The following is a 23,138-nucleotide window of genomic DNA, read 5'->3' on the forward strand; positions in this document are numbered from 1 at the left end:
CTAATACACATCATTTGGCCTGCAACCACACAGCATGTTATGTACAGCAGGAGCAATGCAACACCAACACTGCACACACTGATCAGAAGGAAAAAGCCACAGCAAACTTTGGTGGCTCTCCAAAGTGTAATGTGGCACTGGCAGCCTCATCATGAAGGCACGTGTCTGGGGAAGCTCCAGAGAGATCCTTCCTAGCCCCAGCCTATGCGACAAGCTCGAGAGCTGAAAGAAAACAGCTGGAAAAGAAATAGCAGGATCTACAACAGCTGGCAGGGACACAACCTGCTGAAGCAAAACCCACTGTGCCACAGATGGGTTGGAAGGCAAGTAATGAGCAGCAGGGGAGCTGGCTCTTGCAGGCTGCATTGCTCTGGCCACCATGGGGGCCCACAAGGTCATAGTGGAACTTCTCTCCTAGTGGTGTGTCAGCATTCACAAGAAGCAAGGACTGATTACTTTGCTTGGGTTTATACCTCCTTAAAAGTGATAAAAAGCTGGAAAGAGTGCCAAGGCATGCAGTTAGTTAAATATTAATTGGAAAACGTCCTTCATAGCAAGAGAATCAAATCCATTGATGAAGGAGTGGATCCACATAGTTGTACAAAGGGAGGACTTAATGCCACACTGCAAAGCTTCCCAAAATTCAGAACCTTGCATCAATCTGACATGGGTCAGCAGGCAAAGGTGAGCAAAGGCAGCAAGATGAGCACAGCAGGTGAGGAAGAGGCATTTCGGGGGTGAGGGCAGCACCCTAGCCTCAGTGATGAGAAAAGGGAGCCCAGGACAACTACAAGGATTAGAATCATAGAATGATAGTGGCCTAGGTTGCAAAGGAGCACAGTGCTCACCCAGTCCCAACCCCCTGCTGTGTGCAGGTCACCAACCAGCAGCCCAGGCTGCCCAGAGCCACAGCCAGCCTGGCCTTGAATGCCTGCAGGGATGGGGCATCCACAGCCTGCTTGGGCAACCTGTTCCAGTGCAGATGCAGGATGCACGCCTTTAGAATCATAGAATGAACACGTGCTTCAGCAGAACCAAAACTGAGAAATGTAACAGCTCCTTTGCCTTGGTTTTACAGGTTTCAGGGAGAAAATGTATGCAGATGGCACAGGCTGCACTCAGCATCACATCCTCTGTGTCCAAAATGAAGCCTGAAACACCCAAGAGCTGCAGTGCTGAGACTCCACTTCCAGGGATTACAGCAACTGTGATGTCCCAATGAGGAGGCAAGCAGGCAGCAAAGCCTGTCTGCTTAACTCACAAGGAGAAGGAAAGAAAAGCTCCTGGAACAGCCTGGACGTGTGAGACCTCATGAAAATAAGCAGGCAATGCTTTGGAGGCCAAAGCAAACCACACTTGTTCACTTGCTCTAGTTTCCTCTGTCTGCCTCTGACCTTTTGAGAAATACAGCTCAAATAATCCACGTGACATACTTTTAACTCCAAAAAAACCCAAAAGGCAGCTCCAAGTGTGAGATGGATTTCTATTTGCATCCCACTCCATTTCCAAGCTGTGGCCAGGTTGCAGCTCAGTACAATTACAGTCCACGAATAGAAATGAACTAACACACAAAGGCCATTTCTACTACAAGTCAATTACTTTCTTTTTAATTCAAAGAAAAGAATGGTATTTTAATAAATACTGCAGAAACATTAACCGAACATACAAAGTGACTTCAACAATTAAAAAAAAAAAATGTAATGAGTGTCCTGTTTTATAACAGTTATAACTTATTTTCTTCCACAATATTTAAATACAGAAAGCACTTACCAGCTATTTTGTAATACTGCCCTAAGCGCACTGCTGCATCAGTCATAAGCTTATTATGGTGGTAAAGAAATGTCTTTTTGTGTGGGAAATAATTGGAGTGGATTTCTTTCTTTTTTATCATTGGATGAAAAAAAAAAAACCAAAAAGTGCTGGGAACACACCGAGTTTTAATTGTGGTAATCCTTTACCTTTGCAGAAGTCATCATGAACACAGCTTCAACACTTCAAAAACGAAGCATCATCCTTGGAAACAAACTGCTTGTTCTCAACAAGCTATAGCCACACCGGTTAGAGATTACAGCATCCCCCTCCAGAGGAGCCATCAAGTCGGTCAGTAAACAGTCGTGAACACATTTAAGGGCTGGCAGAGTTATTGTAACAGCAATCAGTAAGGGAAAAAAGAACTGAACCAGTTCACCCACGTAATAGTTAAGGACTGCTGTCTGGATAAGTAGATATTAGCCTTAAAGACTAAATGCTGTATCCAGTTTCCACTGGGGTCCCCCCTTAAGGCGTCACAGTTCTTCAGACTCCATTTCCTCACAGTGCTCACCGTGAGCAAATGAGAGATGGCTGCCCCAAATAACTGCACACCAGTGGCTAACTGTGGGTAACCTGGCTCTGCTGCCTCACCTGCAGAGTTTTGGGTTTTTCCCCAACATTGTTGCAGAGAACCGTATCACAGAATAGCACTTCATAGCGTTTACAGAGGGCTAGATGTGGGAACCACTGGGCTCCCCAGCTCTGAGCACGAGCAGAGGAGGCTCAGGGCTTCTCCAGATGGGCAGTAAGGCTTAACGAATTGTGTTTTTCGTTTTTAAACTAAGAATCATTTGTAATCATAGCTCTTAGCACTTTTCACTTGATTTTAGAGCTGAACCTACAGTGAAATACCCATACAGTACACCAGAACTTGAGATCATTTCCACCTTAAATTACAATCACAAAGAGGAATTGAAAGTCAGACTCCGAAAGGCAGGCAGTTTGCCCTCACATCCCACTTGCATCCATTTAAATCCTGCTGTGAGGTCACCTATTACACTGGGAAACCTCACACGGCCGTCTCCATGACCAACATGTCACTATTACTCAGCTCGTGCTGCCATCTCAGAAAGGCAAAGCTCCAAACTTCTCACGTACAGTGTTTTCCTCCAGGTGACGTATAGGCCTTGGTATACTCTGCATTTCAACGAGGAGCTACTACAAAATTGGATCATCTCCTTTGGAAAACCAACTACAAGGTCACAGGGATAGTTCCTTAACGAGGGTGTATTAATAATGTCTTCTTTAAAAAAAAAAAAAACAACATTAAAGTATCATTTTAATGAAATCAAAGCAGTAGCATCCGGGAATAGAGCATCAATAAAAGAAACAAGCACTGTCAATGACGTCTCTCTTCTTCGTGGTGTTTTCTTCCTATTCACCCTCTCTTTTTTTTTTTCCCCCAGCACATTCAAGTGTTCTCATTTTTGGCATTTTCTTCCACGTACCATCTCCTGATGCCACCTCATTCACAGCCATTTCTTCTCCCTGCTCGGTCTACATGCTCAGTTCCTAAGTACAGTCTCACACAACAGGTGAAGAGTCTCCTTTAAAGCACTGGCAGAAGCACTCATTAAATACCACGTGGCAGCACACTTCATTGAGCCTCCACCTCTCCCGAATGCTCTCTTCCTCCTGCTCAAGAAAATCCAGGTCCTTCACATCACCGTGCAACTCTTTGCTTTGTCCTTTCGCAAGTCTGTAGCCACTGTAGAAAGTTCTGGCCTGCCAGGCATGTGTGAAATTCGCTTTGTTGCCCTCTGTGATTTGTTTCGTTTCACGTTTTTGTTTGTTTTATTCACACACGCCAAGGTGGCAACATGGAAAATGTCTCTGACGCTGTTTTCTGACTGTAAGGCTGAGCATTCAATGTACGTAGCTGCTCCAATCTGTTTGGCCATATTTGCACCCTAAGGGAAGAAAGAACACTCAATCACTACCAAGTTTCCAGGGAGCCAAAGCAAACCATACAATTACTTTTCAGCACTGTTTTCCATACACAATGTTTTGTGAAAACCAAAAGCTAAAGCTCAAGTACGACAGCCAGCAGCTAATTTTGCAAAATAAACAGAGCTTGGCTTCCAAGATGCAGTCAGGCGTTCTCTCACAGATAAATACCATTTGAAAGAGAAATGATAACTGCAGAAATCCAGAACAGCATCAGCAGGACCCATTCAGCACCTTCATCCCTACACGTGTGGATCACGTGCTCACTGAGACAAGTGCAGACCTGGCAGCTTCAAGGGTTAAGGCTCCTATCTCCAGGCAGATGATGTGCTCAAACTCCTTCACTGAACCCCCCAGCCATGGAGCAGAGCATACAAGGGAAGCCCTGCTCACAACTCTGCTAAAGTGATGAAGTTTATGGTGAAAAAACAAAACAAAACAAAAACCTGTGGGTTCCTGGGCTGGGGAAGAGTTAGATCAACTTGTACCTTGGGAATGGGCAAAAATAAAAAGGCTCTCAGTGGCTATGCAACCTTTCTTTTGCAATTGTAGGAGTATGAGAAGACAAAGCAGGTATCTGCTCTAGCAGCACAAAAAGCAACTCCAGCACATACCAGCACCCCCAAGTATCCTGTTGTGTATTTTGTTACTGGAAGATAACATTGCACTGTGTGGAAAACATGGAATTGTTTCAATGGGATTTCACTTCTGAGGAAGTACTACAAGGAACTCCAATCTTCCCAGTTAAGTTACAACATCCAGCCACATTCCTGATGTGCCACTCCTCAAGTACTCACACACCTGAGATACAGGCAGCAGGACACACATCAGGCCAGTCCCTCCTCTGTGCTCCCAGCTGTACCAACCAGGCTGATGGCACTAATCTAACTGGACCCACATCTTCATTATGCATTATTTGCCTTCAAGTGATGCAGCTGTTTCCTTATCAGTTTTAAGTGGGATTGGCTGATAAAGGACTGTTAGCTGTAGGACCGAGCCCTACACACTGTTTAACACCCCAACTCCTGCTCACCCAAACCTATCTTACTTCCTCAAAAAAATGCTTGCCAGGCTTAGCTGGCTGGAAATTGGTTGGCATATTGGAGACAGGGTGTCACCATCAACCAAATTCAACCTTCAAGCACTTTCTTATGAAGGTAAGAGTAGCAGGGGAGGAAACTCCACTGAACTCTGATGCCATACTGACTCAGCAAGGCAAGGCAATCTAGAAACCACTTGCACTTCCTTAGCCCAGATGACTTGATCCTTCCCTAGAACTAGCACTGGGGAGCACTGAATGACTTCAGTCACCTCTGTGCCCTGGAAACCAGGAGACATCCAACCAGGCTCAGGCTACTCTTCCTCTCTGTGTAAAGTGCAGGTGAAGTTTGCCCATTTATTAAGTAGGGGCTTCACTATCACATACCATTTCCTCTTTGTTCAGTAACAGCTTATGGCTGTAACCCTTCCTAAGGAGTTGTGACTTTAGAAGAGATGTTAAGCCTTCCATTCCAGGTGACAAATCCAACTGTCAGTAGATTTTCAATCACTACTTCTGAAAAAACATCAGGCTTGATGGTTTTATGCACCACAAAAAAATACATATATGAACTTGTGTATGTTTTAAGTGTCAGACAGTATTTCCTTTAAAGTTTCCAATATTTGAAGAAAAATAGTACGGAAAATTGCAGCTCCAAGGCTGAAAGATAGGAATCTATATGAATGAATGGTGTTTTTAAACCATATTTTCTCCAATCAGGAGAAGAACAATCAAGATTTAAGGGCACACCTGAATCCTTTTATGCTAGGGTAATAAAAACTGGCATTTAGTTTCCTGGAAAATTGTCTGAAGTGGAGGGATGCTTACTGAGTCAGGCAGAGAAAAAAAAGCCAAAATCAGCACAAGCTATCACAACACAACACCCCATGTCATATTTTAATTAAGATACTCAGCTCATGGCATCTCCACACTTTCAAATTTAACATGCTGTAGGAGGCTGCATTATTAGTAATTGCATATTAAGAGCTGCTGGTTTGGAAAACCTGAGGCTTTGGAGAAGACATCAAAAAGTCCTTCTAATAAAGGATATACACATCAGCTAGAACTACCTAGGCAGGTAACATTTTCACTCCTACATCCTACTGGGTGAATCTGAAATCCACAACCATGCTTCTGCTGGCAGAACAGACACAATACACATGTAAGTAATAGGGGGAAGTTTATTAGATCCTAATTTTCCCCCCCCCATTCTGCCTTCTGCTTCCTGTGGCCTGATTCTTTCCCTTTTCACCTCAGTGTCTCTGCCCCACAATGACTGGCTCCAGCCTTCTCACTTCCCAGCAACACAGAATTGCCACCAAGGATTAGGATGCTTTCTGGATTTGCTGCCACCTCCACACAGAGCTACAAGGTGTTTTTTTTTTCCAACAAGTATTCAAGCAATGCCACTTTAATGGAGTCAGATTACACGAAATACCTTTCGTAACACTCAAGTCATGTGTGTAACCTTCAACTCAAATGCAAAGACAATGATTTTATCATCATTAAATGAATGGGACACATGCCACACCTCTCAGTTACCGTTCTGGCTTCTGCAAGCACTGGAAAGTGGTAAGCTCGTTTTCAATTCACTTCAAAGGCTCTTGGCAGCCAAGAAAGCCACAGTTTTACCATGCTTAAAGAATGCTCTTACCCTCCACCCCTAAGCACAAAGAATGGCACGTACCTGGTCATAGGACACGGGTGTCTGCCTGTGATTGGAGAGTTCCACAAGTGTGCTTACATCCGTGCGCAGGTCCGACTTGCAACCAACCAAAAGCATTTTGGTATTCGGACAGAACTCCTGGATTTCTCCTTTCCACTGTGAAATTGTAGGTGGGTGTTATAATGGAGTAATTGAATGTTTAAATCCAATGAGGCAACGGGTACAAGTCCAAGTTTAATAAGTCATGACATTCTCCATGGAAATACTCTTACACAACAGCCACATTCACCTTCGAGCACATTTCTGAAGGCGTCAGTGCCAGCGTTATCTGGTCAAGGATAAAATCTTACAATCTCCTACACTCATTCATTCCACTGACTTACTAATCGAGGTTGTTTACCTATGTGAACAAAGGTTTGCAGAGCAGTAACAAACCAACCACAGTGACTGACACAGGAGCCATGGAAAGCTGCTGTCACTGCCTTCAGTGGTCCCCCAAGGCTGAGCTAAAGGCACCACTTGTATGACCACAAAGCCCACACTGCTATACACTGGCCTCATGGCTATGTCCTAACATCCAGAACTATACAAATCTGTCACAAGTCAATTAAGGAAGTCACTGAGACAGCTTGTAAAGCATTTTGGGTCTTTTTGCACATCCCCCACCCCCCTGCATGGTTTCTTTGCAGATGCAGGAAAGCCAACAACTCTGCAGCCCAATCTGACTAGACTGTAGACTGAAGACTAGGAATATAATTTGGCTTTGAAGGCATATTAACAAAAATCTCTTCCAGAATTAAGAAACAATACAGTAACCAACAGTAACAGTGAGAGATAAGTTCTTGATGCTTGCTGGCATAAAGAGTAGTCTGAAGTCTTTTCTGCATATTATTTACAGCATTGCACACTGCTTTATTCCCAGTGAAACAAGAAACACCAGCCCCAGCTACAGAATAAAAGGAACTTCAGATCAGTAAGCCTTAAAGACAACAGCACAAAGTTTGAGTCATGCCCAGTGACCAAGGGGAGGAACAGGACCACCTCATGAACACCAGAGCTTGATTCTCCAATTGCAGCACTTTGACACAAGGGAAGCCAGCTTTGTATCTTGGATCACTGAGCTGAAGTATTCTGAAGTCTGGTGCAAAATTACATTCCTATGCTATTGCTAGGTTTTATGGCATCTTCCAGAAGCATTTGTCACTGGCTCCTTTCTAGCTTAAGGCTGAGGAATTATGTAAAGCCATGGCCTAAGCACAAACTCTCTACAGATGTGTTTTAAACTCTCTCTGCAACATGGCAAAGTTTCTCAGACCTACCTGTTAAATGAATGTGATGTTAGGTAATTTCTCACTGCACCCAACACCACCCTAAAAAAGTCATTGATGTCTAAGGGCTGAGGAATGAGAACTCACTGCACCCTTCAGCTTCCATTAAACAGTTCTTGTTTTGAGTTAAATTTATCCCTTTCAAATCAATGACTTCAAATTCCAGCAGTGCAGAGCACAGTCTGGTCTTCATTCCATTATAAAACAAAAACAAACTGAAGTTCCTAACACAGGAAACATCACCACTCTTCAGAGAGTCAGAGATCAGCTACTTACTAACAGCTCTCCCCTCCAACATTTCTTAACACTTGCCTTTTTTAGCACACTGTCAAGAGTCTCTGGACGACTGATGTCAAAGCAGATCAAGACTGCATCAGAGTCTGGGTAAGAGAGCGGACGGACGTTGTCATAATAAGGAGACCCTGCAGGGAAACAAGAAAACATGATCAGTTTGTGTGTTTCATTTTCTGCAGTTACTCACTCAGAACGTTTGGAAAGAGTTCCAGTGAAGGTCTTTACCAGCACCTTCTCCTCACTGCTGTATTCCCGACACACGAGACTGAACTGCTCAATTCTCCTCTTGCCTTTTGCTTTTCACCTTCAAAATCCACAGCCATGCCACACAGCTATGAGGGATGGCACCTTACTGGTTTGCCTCCCACCCAAGGCTTGCGATGCCCCCTATAACCAGGGAAAGGAAGTCAGGACAGCCCAAGTTGAAGTTCCAGCCTTAACCTGCAGCAACTTGAGAAAAGACAACCATACAATCACAGAATGGCCTGGGTTGCAAAGGAGCACAGTGCTCACCCAGTTCCAACCCCCTGCTGTGTGCAGGTCACCAACCAGCAGCCCAGGCTGCCCAGAGCCACATCCAGCCTGGCCTTGAATGCCTGCAGGGATGGGGCATCCACAGCCTCCTTGGGCAACCTGTAACAGTGCCTCACCACCCTCTGTGTGAAAAACTTCCTCCTAATATCCAAGCTAAACCTCCCCTGTCTCAGTTCCCCCTTGTCCTATCACTATCCACACTCTCTAAAACAGATTTTTCACAGTTGTTTTAAGAACTCAGTAACTTCAAAATCATTTTTAAAATAAAGTTCCAAATGCAAAAAATATGTTTACTTGTCACAGAAATTGGCAATTTCTAGAAAAACTCTTGCCTAGAATTAAAGCAGTTGCTCCAGAACTCCAACAGGAGAGAGCCCAAGCCCTGCAGGCAGACCCATGAGTACATTCTGTCATAAGGTCACACTGATTTGTAAACCAATATATGCTCACAGTACGCATTTACGTACAGAATCACAGAATCACAGAATCACAGAATCACCCGGGTTGGAAGGGACCTCAAGGATCATGTAGTTCCAACCCCCCTGCCTAGCAGGGCCACCAAACACACACATTCAGATCAGGTTGCCCAGGACCCTGTCCAACCTGGCCTTAAACACATCCAAGGATGGGGCATCCACAACCTCCCTGGGCAAAGTACAGCCTGTAAAATGCATTCTGATCAATAAGAACAAAAGCTAAGCTAGTCATCCGGAGGAGCATAAATAATCTCTGTGTTACATGTCATGTATGTTTCACTTTGAGTGCCATTAAGGGATTTGCTGGTTTTCTTCTCATGGTGTGCAGAGTTATAACAGTACCTGCAGAGCCAAAGCTCTTTGCCACATCATATGGTGGAATCTTCCCTTCTCTGGAAAGTTCCATTCACTCAGCCACCCTTGCTCAGCCTTAAGTCTGCTGAAGTTTTATCAATGGAGCAGAACCAGTTTCTGACATAGAAGGGCGCATCAACATTTACACGGTCAAACAGGATCGGGTATTGGACTGTAAAACACATGCCTGTGATTCATGTGCACACTTTCTGGCCGCATTCTTATACAGATTTTTCTTCTTCCACATACCAAACATACAGCATAGGCCGCAGGCCACAAGCATGCAGCTTTAAGAGTCAGCAGACGTGACTTTGGGGGTTATCACCCAATTGTATCAGCAGCTCTCAAACTACCTAGAACTAATTGTCAGCCAAGGTCTCAGAGGCTAAACAGAGTCTGTTAACTGGATTAGAGGAATTCTTCAACGTTGCCACTGACAGACAGCTCCCACTGTTGCACAGAGCAGGGAATGGTGTGAACGTATCACAAATGACTTCAGTGGGACAGCTTTCACAGAAGGAAGGAATCAAGAATCTCAGGAATGTTGTTTTTGAAATGAATGGTAACACATGGGGAATGAAGCATTACCAAACTAGGTAGCAGAAGGTAATTTGTTGAACAAGACTTTTTTTATTCAAATGCTCATCTTCATAAGCGATGTCAATCTAACAAAGAGGCAGCTGTCAAAAACTGCTCTTCAAAAGGCAGCTAGCAGTCTTCAGCAGCAACTGGCATGGCAGAATGAGATCGAGCGAGCTGAGCCGACCAGAGAAGCGTTCATCCTTAGCTAAGCTCTGCTCACAGCATCTATCAGCAAGCATCTCCCACCGCCAACTGTCCCACGGCTATCTCCAGCACTGCCATTACTGTGCCTCTATCCAAGAGCCCCAGGGCCAGGTCCCCAGCTCCAGGCAAGCTGCAGAGCAGTTAGCAGGCAGCAGGACAGCGCTGCAGTGTGAACCCAGCCCAAGTGCCAGCTGCCCTACAGCCCCTCGCCTGCGGGCTGGGCACAGCACCTGCCTGCACTGCACTCCTCTCCCAGAGCGGGCAAGTAGGGGCAGGAGCTGCTCCCCATCTTGAGGATCATGAACGCCTGGCCAAATGGTTGCTGGCTAGAAAGGAGTCTCAAAAAAGCCTCGCCCAGAAACTAATTCCTTACACACATACCTAACTTCTCACTCACCAGTCTTCAAGGACACAACGCACCATATATGTCCATCAGCATGTATTTATGTATACATAGAGCCACCACCTTCAGACCAGAGATTCCTTTTACTGTGTCAGCTGGAGCTGCTTTTGTTTTGAGGGTTTTTCTTTTCAGGTTTTCCTTCTGAGCCTCTCACATTAAAGATGCTGAACTGAGCATGTGTACTTTTATAGGCAGCAGCCTTGCTCAGATGCAAACGAGGAGCATTTGACACGTTCTTTTCCTCCGGGTGGTGTGCTGCAGAACAAACTGGAAACATTTTAAGCACTCAGACTGCAGCACCGACAAAAGAAGTTTCCCAGTCTCATTGGAGAGCAACAACTGAACGTCTATTATTGCGCAAAGAAAGAGCGGCCCCGGCCCTCACTGTGCAAGGCTATTCAATCCAGCATTTCATCACTTCACCCAGAAACCCTCCGAACAGAGGAATCTCAGGAATGAGACTCAAGTCTGAACAGACAACTTGAACACAGCCCAATGAGGCTGCTCAGTCCTTTTCAAGTTAGTCTGCAGATCTGAAACCATGCCAACCCTAGAAAACAGAAGGAGAATGCAAGGCTACAGCCGTGGTATTTGTGAAAAAAACCAAGCATACTTGTGTTTGTGATTCACTCCTTACAAAATAAATCTTTTTTGTCAAGGACAACATGAATGATTTATCAGTTCTATCAAGGAATTGCTGATAGTGCTGTAATTCATCTTGTTCTGTGGAAGTATATTCCAGCTGCAATCCCTGATTTTATCTCTTTGGCAGCTTAAATAATCTAAGCCGAAGTAATTAACACAGTAAGAAGGCTCTACTTCTCAAATCTCAGGCTGCATGCAAAGCACAGCACTGTTCAGCTTTTAATGTGAATTAACCCCCCATCAAGCAGTACGGGGTGCTTTAGGCTACAGAAGTTAGCAAAGTTTAGGTTGAAACACTGCTATCTCAATGCACGACAAACTCACGTGGTTCAAAGTAGGTGCATTGATTTCCTGACACCTCAGAGCCACTCGGAGATGCTGCATGAGAGCTGGAGCTCTGGAGGCAGCTCAGCCCATGCCCCTCCTGCAGAGCTGGACCTCAGCCTGCCCTAGGCTGGAGGGAAACCTTGGGAACAGGCAGCATTCAGCTATTTGCACACCCAGGACCAGGCAATATTCCACTATCTGCACACCCCAAGCAGCCATCGGGCACTCGTCTTTGTTGCCTTTTGGACTCCAGTCAACTGAAAGAACAACAGACGAACAGCCGCGCTCCCACTCCCAGTTCCTCAGGCTTACTAATTATCAGCTACACAGAAAGCACCAAATACCACAGCAGCAGCTCCAAGTGGCTGATTCACTGCTGATGTCTTTCCTCCTTCTCAATTCACCTTCGCCATTCTGGAGAAAATAGAAGCTCTCCAAACACACAAATATCACAATGTTCACAGCGTTTCGTGTGCTGACGTTTCTGTACCTCTAACAGAAAACAGCACCGTCAGCCCAGTTAGCAAACCTACCGTGCTCCAAAGCAGAGCAAACTACCAAGGCCAGTTACCACCATGCTGCCACAAAAGCAGCAAACCACTTGGCTCAGCACAGCCAGCCTGCAGGTCAGCTGGGAGGCAAGGACATTATTTTGGCATTTCCCTTCATGCTGCTTTACTGCCAGAGTCAGGGAAACAGTAAAACCACATCGTTCAGATTCCTTCTGACAGACGCTTCAACAAAAACACCTTTAAAATTAACATTAGATTTTTATATACATGGAGTACATCGTGCTCATCCAAACTGCAGGGACTACCTGGACTTAAAGGTCTGCATATCAAAAAGCCATATCCCTTTTTAATGGAAGAAGGCAAGAAATACTGAACCATGAGTGTGGACAAAATGCATCTGATGCATAAAGATCCCTCAACGTGCCCATAAGCCTGAAAAGAAACTTCTCTCAAACACTGCAAAAGGAGCAGAGCTGCCAAGCAGCTCAAGACTGCCATACTGCATTACCACCGAATGGAATAATTTATGATGGAGTTCTATTGCAACCAGACATTCCTGCTTTGAAATAAAAAAAAAAAAAAAAAAGGGGGTTGGTAGTCCAAAAACCAATTGAAATTCAAGTTGGCAAATATTTCCCTTAATGCTGTGGCTAATTTAAATCCTTATGACTTGCAGAACTAGACTGTACCAGAAAATATTTCAATAATGAATCTTCCCATTCCACTCTTATTTATGAGTGTTTTGTCCCAAAACTCTATGTGGATATTCAAGATACAATAAAAACTTCCTAATAAAAGTACAGCTACCTTTGAAAGTTCAACTGTGTGCTGCTCCACATTTTGCCCTTAAGGTTCCTCCTGTAATAAGCACATTACATAAGGCATTCCTTTAATAGATAAACCAAAACCATGACAGTGAGGCTTGTTTTCACTCTAACACAAGGCCTTTAAACACTGACAAAGTCATCCTGAAATATCTGCAGCAACTGTGATCAAGCCCAACTAAACTGCACCCACTTCTCACCCTTTGCGGCCTCAAAATAAAGGAACAAAAGTCATGGGGTGGGCCATTAACTCCATCCCCGCCCCATGTTGCAATGGACATTGTCCACCATTAGCGCAGCCACAAGTTACTTTTTGAAGTTAACTACATCTGGGGCTGCTCTAAAGTCATTAAGACGTTTATTGTAATTCAGTAGGCTAGTACAAAAGCTTGTAAAGAATTAAATTACCAAGAAGTTAAGATAATGCTGAAACGGTATCTTATCTCCTTATGCCTCTTATCTGGTGATGATGGTGATGCGATTTTGCTTTGGGGTGATGGGCTCTTCCCACAGTCAACAGGAAGAGCTGCTTAGAGACTTCAGCCACAGAATCCCACAACCTACTAGCCCACATCCTATTAGCCCGAGCATCACATCCCTCAAACATTTCCTCTTTGGTTTCAGACTGCAGAGAAGTTAGCCACTTGTTCTCAATGTCTGTTTGTTCCAGGATGGGCCTGAAAGCATGAGTTGGGTTGCAGGTGCTTCTTTCCAGCGCAGCCATCCTTTGAAGTGCTACAGGATGCTTCATCACACCGGTGTCACTAGCCTCTGACATACAGATTCCAGACCTTTGCAAGCCAAACAACCCACGTGTTGCGTTTTAATAACTAAAGATAGAAATTGCCACAAAAACTTCACCAACTATTAAAAATTAATAAGGCCTTACTCCAGAGTTTGCTACCATCGGCTTAGTCATCAGGATGAAAACTCAAGCCAGACACACTCAAGAAACATGAAAGTCTATCTTGGCAGAAGATAAAAAAATCTGTCTGGAACTATGCTGATAGTGAACGTGGGCACAGAGAGGGCCTTTTCCCAGTAATCATGTTGCAAGCCTTCAAAATCATTTCCTGAACAGCAAGGGGAAAAGGCAACTCACAGTCTACTTTCCTTTTCTGCAAAGGGATTAAAATCCCAGTTTCCTGTAAGAGGAGTGATTTCTTATTTAGATGAAACCAAAGTGTCCAATTTCAACATATACAAATCCTGCCTGGAGAAGAAAGGGCTTTCGCATACTCCCAAGTTTTTTCCAGCTTTTTCTTTTCACTCCGTTCAGCAAAGGGAATGCAGCTCCGTGCCTGTTAATGGCTTGCTGTATCATTCACCCCTAAGAGAATGTGCGCTGATGCTAGCGCGACAGTAAGGATGGGTCCCCTTGAACGGAGCTTATAAACAGGAGGGGGAATGGCTGTTTATGAGGGTGGACAGTGATAGGAGAAGGGAGAATGGTTTTAAACTGAGACAGGAGAGGTTTAGGTTGGATATTAGGAGGAAGTTTTTCACACACAGGGTGGTGAGGCACTGGAACAGGCTGCCCAAGCAGGCTGTGGATGCCCCATCCCTGCAGGCATTCAAGGCCAGGCTGGATGTGGCTCTGGGCAGCCTGGGCTGCTGGTTGGTGACCTGCACACAGCAGGGATTGGATCTAGGTGAGCACTGTGCTCCTTTTCAACCCAGGCCATTCTGTGATGCTATGATATGATTCCCTGCACCTTCAGAGGGCCAAGGATGCCTCCCTACCCAAAGCCTTTTGCCAGGGCTGGAAGATTTGCTGTGTTTTGTCACAACAGACACTAAGGAGCCTACAAGGAACTCAAATATCTGCAGACTTCACTCAGTATGAGAACTGCTAAGCACCCTCTCGCTGTGGTAAGGGCTCAGGGCAGAGTCAAGCTAACCACAGTCCTATCTGCCTTCCACTGAACGCTGACACATCTCTGCAAACAGAGATTTGTCCACACCCTTCCTGCACTCTCTCCGAAGTCTATTAGCACCAGCACAGACTACCTGGGCGGATAAAAAAACCGAACCTCCCGGAATCTGTGCCTCACTCAGCAGAACGGAGCCCAGCCCGGCGGGGCTCCCCGGCCTGATCATGGGGCTCCCCGGCACAGCGCGGGGTCGCGGGGCGGGCCCGGCTCCTCCCGGCTCCTCCCCGCCCGCCCTGGGTGGCCGCCCGGTTCCTTCCCGCCCGACCGACGCGTGCTCAGCCCCGCAGCGCACCGCCCCGCTTCCCGATCCCGGCCCCGGCCGTTCTCAGCGCTCACCGGAGGTGTCCCACAGGCTGAGCTCGATGCGCTGCGTGTCGATCTCGAAGCTGGCCGTGTAATTCTCGAAAACGGTGGGGACGTAACTCTGCGGGAGAGAGACAGAGCGCAGAGCGGTCAGCACCGGTCCCGCAGCCCCCAGCCCGGCCCCCCAGCCCTGCCCGAGCCCCGGCGCACCTCGGGGAAGCAGTCCTTGGCGAAGACGTGGAGCAGCGCAGTTTTGCCGCACTGGCTGTCCCCCACCACCACGATTTTGCACTTCACGTTCTGGTTAGGATCCATCACCGCCTTGCTCGATAACTTCTGGCTCGCTCTTCTTTCCTTCATTGATCTCCGCTTAGTATCCTTCGACACGGCCAGAGCAAAATTAACAAAAAAAAAAAAAAAAACAAAAAAAAACCAACACGAACAGACCCGATGGAAAAGAAATAAAATAAATAAATACAACGAGGAAATCCCACTGCAAGTGGCAGAGCGCGGGACGGGGCGCGACCCACTCCTCCCGCCCGCCGGTCCCGCGCAGACTGCTTTGTCCCCCCGCCGCCCGCCCGTATTTATAGCCTCGCCCCCGCCAATCACCGCCCGCCGGCAGTGTGGCCACGCCCCCTCGCCGCGCTCTTGCTGCCGGGGCAGAGCGCCCCCTTGGGGAGCGGCGCGAGGCGGCGGTGTGGGGGAGCGCGCGGGAGGAGCGGCGTGAGGGAGGGGGGTTTCGCGTAGCCCCGCAGGTCGTCGGGGTGAATAATCCATCATCCGTGCCACAAAGCGACCCCGTGCCACGTCTTGGCTGAAACACGAGAAACTTATAACGTCTGACATAGAAAAGCCCTAGTATCTTGCAGGTGTTTAACTGCAGGAATTTACCTCAGTGACACAGGCGGGGCAGAATCCCGAACATGGCGTCCGTGACGGTGTCCCGCTGTGTCACATTGTCGGCTGGCCACGTTACTCACCTCTGATAAGCTTCCCAAAGAGCCTGAGGCGTGGTTTCTGGTGGGAATTAAAAGCAAAACACTGGAGTTCGTAGTTACGTGTTATTAGGAGGCCTCAGGGATACGCAGGTTTGCGCCCTGGCTTTTTTAGATGAAGAGCTCACCTCAGCACATCTGCAGTCTCAGTATATCCCTATCTATGAAGATAGCTCGAGGGAGCCGGGCTGGTTCAGCCTCCAGACAGGACAGCTCTGGGGAGACCTCACTGCAGCCTTACAGTACTTGAGGGGAGCTTATAAACAGCAGGGAGAGACTTTTACACAGTCAGATAGCGACAGGATGAGGAGGAAAGGCTTTAAACTAAAAGACAGGAGATATAAGTTAGATGTTAAGGGGAAATTCTTTACCCAAAGGCGGTGAGGGCCTGGTGGCGCTGCCCAGAGCTGTGGTGCCCCATCCCTGGAGGTGCCCGAGGCCATGGATGGGTGCTGGGCAGCCTGAGCTGGGGGTCAGGCAGCCCATGGCAGGGAGTTGGAACCAAATGATCCTTAAGGTCCCTTCCAACCCAACCATTCTGTGATCCTGTGAAATTCAATTGCGTAGATGTCTTCAGAGTACATAAAGTCTTGCTTCTTTGTTCCCCTCCACTCTTTTATTGTACCTGAGACTCATAGCAGCTTCAGGAGTGGAGGCAGAGTAGCCCTGTGTTCTCCTTGAGTTCAATACACTATCTGAAGTCTATCTGTCAAATATATGGTGAGAAGATGGGGTTGAAGGAGCTTTTTGCTGATCTTGAATGGGAGGTGGATGGAAGCATCTCGCTGTCAAGTCATCATTCACTTCCATGCAGATGGAGGCAAGATGCAACAAAGGCAGTGCCTGTACCTGGTGTAGCTTGCCCAGAGATGTGATGGATACGAGGTCTGAGCACCCCAACATACTGTAAATGTCCCTTTTCATTGTCAGGTAGTTGGACTAGATTACCTTTAAGGGTCCCTTCCAACTCAAACCATTCTATGGCTCTTGACTTGGGGCTTGGACTCGATGATCTCTGGAGGTCCCTTCCAACCCCTACAATTCTGTGATTCTGTGACTGTGTGCCACCCATTCCTTGGCAGTGGCATGGCTTCCTTCTCTGGACCAAGGGAGGAGGGAGCCATGCTCATGGGCCATGGGGGACTGCTGCTTTGTGCAGCTCATATGGAAAATTTGCTTGCATCCAGCTATGCTCAGAATGTGGAAACTTTAATGCACACCAAGCACTTACTCATCATGACTTCCCACAGCACGCCTTGTGCTAATATGAGCAGAGATGCCTGTTTACATGCTTTGTTTGCTCTCACAGTTCAGCCACTGCCAGCGTCACCCAGCTCCAAACCCACGGCTCTCAGGCTGTCCTGCAGTGCTCTGAAAGCGAGGAAGCGAAGGAATCCCCGGCGGGGCTGAGACAAGGAGCTTCAAACCGACAGCCCGAGCTAATATTAGAAGAGGTCAGTGTGCGTTGCAGTGTGCTCACTGGCACAGAGGCATTGCAGAGGAGAAAGGGGGTAACGCATGGCTGTGTGCACTCGGGATTCCTACCAGGGGAAGCGTGGGACCTCGCAGCTCTGTGCACTTGTGACAGTCAATAAGAGAGGGAGCTACAAGATACGGCTGCCTGCTCTGGAACAGCTTGTTTGTTGTCATTCCTTGGGGAAACTGTCCCAGATATGTTAATCCCTGTAAAACTATTATTCATGTCATACTATTAAGTTTAATGCCTCTTCACATATCTTGATAACTAGGGGGATAACACGGCTGGGTTAATGTTTCCATTGGTATTTTTCACACGCAGTCCGATTTTGATTTATACAGCAGAGTTTCTTGCTCTGCTTGGTTCAAATTCCTCATTTTGCTTCAGCTCTGATTCCTTTCTAGACTTTCACAGCTTCTCTGCATTCCATCCAGGGAAGTATTGTGTGTATATTAATACCATCTATATAATCCAGTATTATCTCTGGTAATGACTACTGATCTTGTGTAAGATTTTATGGGAATATCAAGATACGTTTTTCTCCTCTCACAAGTCATCAGCTTGAACACTTTCTATGGCTAGAATAAAACAGTTAAGAAGAGTGCTTTTAGCACCGCAATGATTGCTTGACGATTTAAATCTGAAATTGCCATCAGAATACCTACCTGTGTTATGCCAGCTACCAAAGCTTCCGAGGCAAGTACTGAACGCCATACATAAAACATGAACCTTCCAGCTCCCATTCCCTCCTCCTTTCTGTGTGTGTGTGTAACTAAACGCGACATACATTAAAAGAGCATTATTAAGGCTTAAGGTCAAACACTTGTGTGTTAGGAAATGCGCGTTTCCTGTGTGTCGGAAGCGTGGGCTCCCGTGTGAGCACGCAGTGATAGTCATTAATTTCACGATCACAAATTATGTTTGCCAGAGAACTTATTCAGCCCGCAGAGCGATATTGTCACCTTAACGAGCAGCTATTCAGGAACATCTGTACGTCTCACAGCTCTCTGTGTAATCCATGCTTCATTTAGGGCCGCTATTCAAAACCTTCTTCTCAACACATACCAATTTATTATCTCTTTCCTCTTCTCTGGTACTTATCTCTGTCATGTTTGAGTTCTTAACAGCTGAAAATAAATTATTTTTCACGGGTACCTTGTGAGACGTCGTGATCAGAGTGTGCCTGTTTGACAAATGAGAAGCAATAAGGTCACAAGTACCCGCTAATTTCGGTTGAACACACCAGACTTGATTCATTCGGAACACTTAACATTATGCAGCACTTCAGAGGTTTCGAACAGAGCTCCTGTTGTTTCTGTGTGTAGTGCTTAGGGCTTAAAATCAGAAAGCCCCGAGCCACAATGAGTGTGTAGGAAATAAAAAAATCTCACTTAGTGATTGTCTGGGCAAAATGTGGTCCAAGCAGCCTGACTGACATCACACAGGAGCCCACGCATTTGCTGGCTGGGATCCCTTGAGTCCACAGGAATCAAAGGGGCACAGGGTGCAAGAGTCAGGTCACCGTGGAGGGACTGAGATTTTGGCTGCCTAAACCAAGGCCTCGTTTTCTTCTGTTCCAAGGAGGGTTTAAAATTGATGGGGAGATGGGGAGAACGAGCATCTCAGTCCTGTGCTGTGAGGTTGGTCTAACAGCCACGTGGGAACAATGGCAACTGTGGAAATAAGTGCTACTGATAAAGAATTATGTAAATAGGTGAAATTAACTCAAGACATCTGCACCTCTCTCTCACTTGACCAACAGCTCACTGAGCACTCAGGACCAAATGGGAAAGAAATAAAACTCAGCTACTCCAGCTTTCAGGAGCTGAGGGCCATGCTTTCACAACGTTCCATTCACTCTAACGTTATCCCAAAATCCCTTACTGACACAAGGCAGGGCATTAGGACAGACAACAAGAGATTTCACAATACTAATCGTACTGCAATTATTCTGATGTGAGTGGGAATTCCATGTCTTGTGTGATCTGGGCTGACCTGGCACGCCTTGGGGCTGTATTCTGGCACTCGTTGGCAGAGCACTGCCATGATTCTGTCTGTGCTTCTCGCCTCCATTTGCAGAGAACACGTGGGAGGCTCACGCCCTTCTCCCACGTTTGTTCCCTTCCTGTAGAGCCATGGAATCAGTAGGGTTGGAAAAGACCTCTAGGACCTCCAGGTCAAACCCCAACCTACCCCACCATGCCCACTAACCATGCCCTTCAGTGCTACATCTCCTTGGCTCTTGAACACCTCAGGGATGGTGACTTCACCATCTCCCTGGGCAGCTGTGCCACTGCATTGCCACTCCTCCAGAGAAGAAACTGTTCCTAATAGCAACCTGAACCTCCCCTGGTGCAACCTGGGGCCATCACCTCTTGCCCTGTCGATATTACCTGGGAGCAGGGTCCTACCCCCACCTTGCCATAACCTCCTTTCAGGGAGCTGGAGAGAGCCATAAGTGCTGTCCCACCATCAGAGATACACCTGCATTTTGTGACACCAGAACAATTTGCAGCTTGTACCAAAAAGGACGAGTCTTATCCCAGTTTTGGACATTTTTGAGATAGCCCAGTGCAGTGCCAGGACCAAGACAAGCAGTGGAGCAGGGGCTCAGGGTTCAGTGCCCTCCTGCTGTGGCTCACAGCCCCTTGGCCTCAAATCAGCACTCCACCAGATCAGGGCCTATTCCTCCTGGGTAAATGCAGCCAAGGTAGGAAAACTCCTGGATAAACACAATCTCATGTAAATCCAGCGGCGGCCGCTCTGCTGTTCCATTATGTATGATCTGTTAGTGCTCGCAGTAGGAACAAATCGCACGGCCGGGTGCTCTACCATCCATGAAAGCACAACGCATCTCAAGGACATTTCCTGTGGTAGGGTGGTACATGAAACAGCCCCCCCCACCCCGAGGAGGAAAGCCAAAAATCCAGATTCAGAATCCAGTTTGCCTAAATCTCCTGTGCTGCTCTGCATTCCTGCCTCGTAGGAGATCAGTGCAGCATCTTACAAAGCAGCGACTATCCGCGGGCATCGGAGTGCGATGATGACAATATAGGATTCAATTTTAACAAAAAGAGAGATCTTTTTTTCAAAGCCCCATCCAAATTGAAAAAAAAAAAAAAGACCAAACAGAAAACAAACAAACAATAAAACACCACAAAACCAACATCCAAAGTTGGATTACACTGCTGTGGATCCGAACTCTGATCTGAACCAAACTGATCTGAAGATCCTTTGAAATCTGTGGAGAAAATCCTATTGAATTTGGCTCAGAACGAAGTGGTTTCTAGCTGTTGTTTGAGAACACCCTGCAGACAAATAGTTTTCATTTTTGGTTCCTGGAGGTTAATTATGGAAATTCATTGTAGTGGATCAGCAGTCCCAGTTGCTGGGGAGACAGTAAAACTGTTTGGTATGAAACTCTAGCCTGGAGCTGGAGGGAGATTTTCTGACAGAATGGCTTTCCATCAGAAATATCGATATGCTGGAAGCAGAACGCTTTGTAGAACTGCTCTGCTAAGTCTTTTTGGCTGCAGCACCACCAGCTCACTGTAGTTGTCCTGAGGAAGGTAAAACTGTTTCTTCTCACCTCCCTGTGTGCTCCCCACCCATGCATGCTATGCTGAGCCACAAGCAAACCCAGCAAGTCTCAGAGGAAGGAAGGAACTGCAAGATTCCTCTTTGCCCAGCTCTGGAAGGGAGCTCGCTCCAAATCTCTTGCTGCCTATGCTGGATGCATTAAACATTAATTACTTAGCTGTGTTAATTCATACTGAAGGCAAGACTGAGCAATGAGAACTGAACCCTGTCCTCAGATAAAGCCACATCACCGTGCTGCTGTGGGAGCCTTGAGCTGTGCTTTCCCTTCCCACAAGCTTGTGCTCAGCACATCTCAGCAAGCGGGTGCCCTCGTGCTTCCCTGTGCATTAAAGCTCAGGTTGGATTTAAGCTGGAACATGTATTTGCAAATCAAAGTTAAGCCTCATTTTTTTGCCATAAAAGGTATGGAGCAAAATTCCAGCGCTGAATTTACTTGTCTTGCTGCTCCTCAACGTGGGAAAAGAATGCTTCCTCCTACAGATCTGCTTCCCAGCCCAGGTCTTCCTCCCTCCAAGGCTTGCCCATGCAAGTTGTACTTTTTCTGGCATGAGCCCACAATTAATTATAGGGATATAATAACCTCTTGTAAGGAAAGATAATTGCAGGAGCCAGGTTCCCTCGATGTTTGCATAGCTTTTCTCCCGCTATATTTACCACATCAATTGGTTCGACTCGTGGTTCATATGGGTCGGGGGGGGCCTGGCATGGAAATCTCCTCTGTCCCCTACCCAATGCCCAGCAATAGAGCAAGGATTAACTGCAGGTGCTGCAACGGTTTGGAGTTCATCCTGGTGCCACCCAGCATGGGACAGTTCTCCATTTCCCTGATGGGGCGTTAACTGCTGGAGTTGAGTTAGGGGAGTGGAAAGGATGCTGAGCAAGGACATCACTCCAACACCCTAAAAGGAGGTTGTGGTGAGGTGGGAATTGGCCTCTGCTCCCAGGTAACAGTGATAGGACAAGAGGTGACGGCCTCAAGTTGCACCAGGGGAAGGCCAGATTGGTATTAAGAACAGTTTCCTCTCTGGAGGAGTGGCAGTGCAGTGGCACAGCTGCCCAGGGAGGTGGTGAAGTCACCTGGGGGTGTTCCAGAACCACGGAGATGTAGCACTGAAGGGCACGGTCAGTGGGCATGGTGAGGTGGGTTGGGGTTGGACTCGGGGATCTTAGATTTCTTATCAAACCGTAATGATTCCACGATGCTATGATTGGTGCCTGGCCACACAGGCATGGCTTGGAGCAGGAAGCAATAGGCACCACTGGGCTGCTCCATCAAGAGCAAAAGGTTTCAAGTACCATTGTGTGGCTCCTGGTGGGGAAGCCCCTTGACACCCAGGAATGTGGTCATTACAGGAACATAGGGGGGGATTTTTCCCACAGCTGTATCCATGATGGAGGGTGGAGAAATCAGCTTCATTTATTGCGAAACCCCACTTGAAGTATTTGCAAAGGTGCAGGTTGCTCCATCCCATCCTGGGGCTCAGGTCAGGATCCTCCTCTGCCCCCACACCTCCACATCCCCCTGGCAGCAGCAGCACAGTGCCCAGCCCCCATTTCTGCGGGGGAAGCCTCCTAAAGAAATGCTGCCCACAGCAGTGCAGTGCCAGCAGCAAAATGCAGCACTCCTATTGATTTCAGGAAGCATCGTCCCAAAGCTCAGCAGAGGTGAGGACACGGCGGAGGGCTCTCCACGCTCTGTCCTTCCTGCAGGCACTAGGAATCCCCCTCCCAGCCCCACAGCCCCGTGATGCAATCGATGACATCAGCAGAGCCCTGGGGCACTGCTGGCTTTGCACTGAGTCACCCTTCAGCAAGCGAGCCTGATAAGGAAGAAAGTGGCAGCGGTCCAAATAGCACAGATGCCGGTTTATTTTGAACC

The 23,138-nt window shown here is 47.0% G+C and overlaps 1 protein-coding gene across 1 annotated transcript; it reads right to left on the bottom strand.

The window, feature by feature from the left end:
* Nucleotides 1-1,578: 1,578 nt before the first annotated feature.
* Nucleotides 1,579-15,729, bottom strand: RND3 (Rho family GTPase 3). Its single transcript, XM_042827386.1, has 5 exons — nucleotides 15,395-15,729; nucleotides 15,218-15,305; nucleotides 8,105-8,214; nucleotides 6,486-6,620; nucleotides 1,579-3,722 (listed from the first exon to the last, which is right to left on the bottom strand). Exons 1-5 carry the CDS (start codon nucleotides 15,542-15,544, stop codon nucleotides 3,471-3,473), a joined length of 735 nt encoding a protein of 244 aa, XP_042683320.1. The 5' UTR covers nucleotides 15,545-15,729; the 3' UTR covers nucleotides 1,579-3,470.
* Between the last annotated feature and the right edge of the window lie 7,409 nt (nucleotides 15,730-23,138).

Source organism: Centrocercus urophasianus, unplaced genomic scaffold, assembly GCF_019232065.1.
Source record: "Centrocercus urophasianus isolate 14NV4802_14NV808 unplaced genomic scaffold, USGS_Curo_1.0 seq_28, whole genome shotgun sequence".
Classification (NCBI taxonomy): Eukaryota; Metazoa; Chordata; class Aves; order Galliformes; family Phasianidae; genus Centrocercus; species Centrocercus urophasianus.